General features: G+C 39.9%; 1 protein-coding gene across 1 annotated transcript in view; it reads left to right on the top strand.

Moving 5' to 3' along the window:
- The window catches only part of LOC102214284 (protein NLRC3-like), a gene marked incomplete at its 3' end in the record, with an annotated part of 33,166 nt that extends 32,492 nt beyond the window's left edge, over nt 1–674 (top strand). The window contains exon 10 of the mRNA XM_013914729.1: nt 277–674. Within this exon, the coding sequence (XP_013770183.1) occupies nt 277–674 (398 nt within the window). The remainder of the gene's footprint in view (nt 1–276) is intronic.
- Nucleotides 675–3,513: the final 2,839 nt, after the last annotated feature.

Here is a 3,513-nt window from a genome sequence, read left to right on the forward strand (position 1 = left end):
CATGTGTGCATGCTGAAAGAGACTGTGCTGGTCTGACCCCCCTCCTCCTTTCAGGGTGGAGCCTGCTGGAGTCCGATGGTTGAGACCAGGTCTGAGGAAGTGTAAGTGTGTTTTTAATGGGATTCATGAAAACAAAGCAGCACACATTCAACCATCTTCAAACTGTCACATCACTTATTCACATCTCTGATGTCAGGAGTCGTCATCAAAGTGTCAATCAATGAACAGATGACGGATCAATAACTGCAGCTGGATTGTGTTTGTTCTCTCCATCAGATTCTTGTCAACTCACAATCGACGCAAACACAGTACACAGAGAACTTAAACTATCTGATAACAATAAGAAGGTGACACATGTGGAAGAGGATCAGCCATATCCTGATCATCCTGACAGATTTGATCGCTGGCCTCAGCTGCTGTGTAGAGATGGTCTGACTGGTCACTGTTACTGGGAGGTTGAGTGGAGTGGAGAAGCTCATATATCAGTGAGTTACAGAGGAATCACAAGAAGAGGAAACATTAACGACTGTTTGTTTGGGAGGAATGAACAATCCTGGAGTCTGAGCTGCTTTGATGATGGTCCTCGTTATGTCTGGCACAATAACAGAAAACTCACTTTCTTGTCATCCATCTCCTCCTCCTCTGTGTCTAACAGAGCAGCAGTGTATGTGGACTGTCCTGCTGGCACTCTGTCCTTCTACAGAGTCTCCTCTGATGACACTCTGATCCACCTCCACACCTTCAACACCACATTCACTGAACCTCTTTATCCTGGATTTAGACTTTTATTTTCTGGTTCCTCAATAAGTCTGTGTACTTCAGCCTAAGGAGTGTCCTCCTGTTAGATTAACACTGTATATTTCTGTCTCTATCACTCAGAAACGTATTCAGATTCATCAGGTCAATCAGTTGAAGTTCATTATAACGATTATTCCAGATTTTTGTGCATATTTCTTGTTAAAGCTTCACAGTGGATATCAATATGTTGTGTTTCACCAGAGCTCAGTTGTGAACCAGTTCATCTGCATCTCAAACAAGTCTGAGCTCATTAAATTAATCCAAATGTTTTATTTCTGTTTATTTCATTGGTTTGTTTTTGTTGGTTTGTTTGGGGTTTTTTTTTATTTTTGGTCAAAGAAATGTTGTTGTTTTTTTAAATTCTCAAGTGTTTAATGTACTTTTCCCCTCCATATGATGTTTCAGTCATTTTTGGCAGCTCTAATGGAAGCAAGACAGGAAGTTAGCTCCTAGCAAGAGGGGATTTACACAAGAAATGTGATTTGAATAATATTTCATATGTCTGTAATGTTTTATATGTATGACAACAGGACTGTAAGTAAAAGTAACATAGTAGCACATCAGTATTAGTGTTTATTCAGAAACAGATGCTAGATCTGTTAAATAATTTTCTGTGAAAATAAAAAATAAATGTACTCCTATTGAGAAAGGAAAAGTACTTTGCCGTTATTTTTTATTTTATTTTGGAAATATGGATAACAGGGTTGCATTATTAGAATGACACACTCAGTCTAGTCTGAAAAATATCTCAGTGTTAGCACGTAAGCCATGGTCCCTGTGTCTGCCTCGCTGGCCCCACAGGGCTTCATTGGTTTGTTTTTGTTTTGTGCCTGTCTCTCTCTCCCTCTCTCGACACTCTGCTATGGTTAACATGATGGTTAACCCATCATGTTAGTATGTGACTCGCTCACTCCTTTCTGTTTTTCACTCACTTTTGTTTTAATTTTCCAGGCTAATTAGGTTTCAATAACAGGGATGTACATATCTTGTAGGGAACAACTTGCAGTGCATGGTTACTGTTCTCTAAAATATGTTGAGCTATTTCACAAAGCTACATCCAGTTCATTTTTCCATTCAGTTGAGCTATTTCACAATTACTAGAAGTTCATATTAATGAAATCAAAACAAAAAATTGGATTGATAGCTTATTTTTTCAATAAGTACGGACATGTGAAAATTCAGCTTTGAGTGTTTCCTGAGAGCTGAATTGTATTTTTTTTTTTTAAATTATGGATGAGACAAAATCTTGTTATTGTAGAATGGCCCAAAAGTAGTTGAAGGTGAGCCTGATGTTGAAGATGAACTGATAATGAGAGGTGAAGATACCCTTCGATAACCAGACACAGAAACAGGAATGGCTGGTGTATTTGATGAAATTATGAAACTCAAACAGGCAGAAACAAAAGGGCAACAAGCAGATGGAAATCCAAAACAATCAATTTCATGAGAGAGAAAGATTTTCTGCATTTAGCTTAAAATGATTAACTGCAGGAAAACAATGACTTTTACTTGTTATTCATGGAAATGGTCATAGAGGGACCTGATGACACGTTGAAGGATAAGTGAATAGGGTGGAAAGAGAGGTACCCTGGATAATGATGGACCTTTGTTGGAGTTTGTGGAAAATATTAGTTTAGTTTTTAAAGAGAACTTTTAGTATGTCATGGTCCCTGTGTCTGCCTCGCTGGCCCCACAGGGCTTCATTGGTTGTTGTTTTTGTTTTGTGCCTGTCTCTCTCTCCCTCTCTCGACACTCTGCCTGGGAAGAGCCTTCAGCAAGTCCCAGCCTTGTCTGTCTGTTCTCAATTACTCAGCTGAGGAGTCTCTGATATTTAAGGCTGGGAAGCAGAACGGGTCTTCACTGGATCATTAAGTGAGACAAGTCAGTATTACTTCTCGTCTTACGAGCTAATTTCCAATTTGAGAGTTTCGCGTTAGTGATTAATCCTTTTTGTGAACAGTTTCCCCGGACCAACTGCCTTTCCTGTGTGGAGTACAAGTGTGACAGCGTGTGGGAGAGTGTGAGAGGATTTCCCCTTCCCCAATTGGCTTTTTGGACCCTGAGGTTTCCCTCTTCACTTGTATATAGCTTGCACTTTGGTGACCTGTAAATAAACCGCTTTATTGGATGTAATCCCATCTGCGCCTGAGTCCTCCCTAGCTCGTGACATAGACTATACTAGCGCATATTCAGTAAAACCAGAGTTATGATAAAAAATATATGCAATGTTTTGTTTTCCTCCTGAATAGTGATGGCCCGCTTGAAGCTGAAGCTCCGGTGCGTGTGTCAAAAAAATCAACACACTGCTCCAGAAGCACTGTGTCGAAGCTTGATTCGTTTGGCCAGAGTCACGTGATCAGTGACGTCCGAAGCTTCATTTAGAACCTAACTGCTTCGGTATCTGATTCAACGGTTTATAAGCAGGTGAATCATTCGCAGGATTTGTGGAGTGTTTTGATGGTGACAGATAGCGAACCACTGATCATTCCACTGAGAGATTTGGAGCCAGCGAGGGATAGAGGAGGTTCTGTTGTGTGGGAGTATTTTGAGTTGATTTTGGTCAATGGGGTGGGTTTTCCAGCTTTGTGTTCTGGCTGTTTGCTTGTGTTTTGTGCGTGTTTATTTTATCTGGAAACGGGAAAAACTTAAAATGTCAAAAAATCTGCTTTTCATAATATAAATATCAATAAATAACTTTAGAAAGACTTCCATTTG

Source organism: Pundamilia nyererei, unplaced genomic scaffold (assembly GCF_000239375.1).
Source record: "Pundamilia nyererei isolate P.nyererei 1_Seehausen unplaced genomic scaffold, PunNye1.0 scaffold00220, whole genome shotgun sequence".
Lineage (NCBI taxonomy): Eukaryota > Metazoa > Chordata > Actinopteri > Cichliformes > Cichlidae > Pundamilia > Pundamilia nyererei.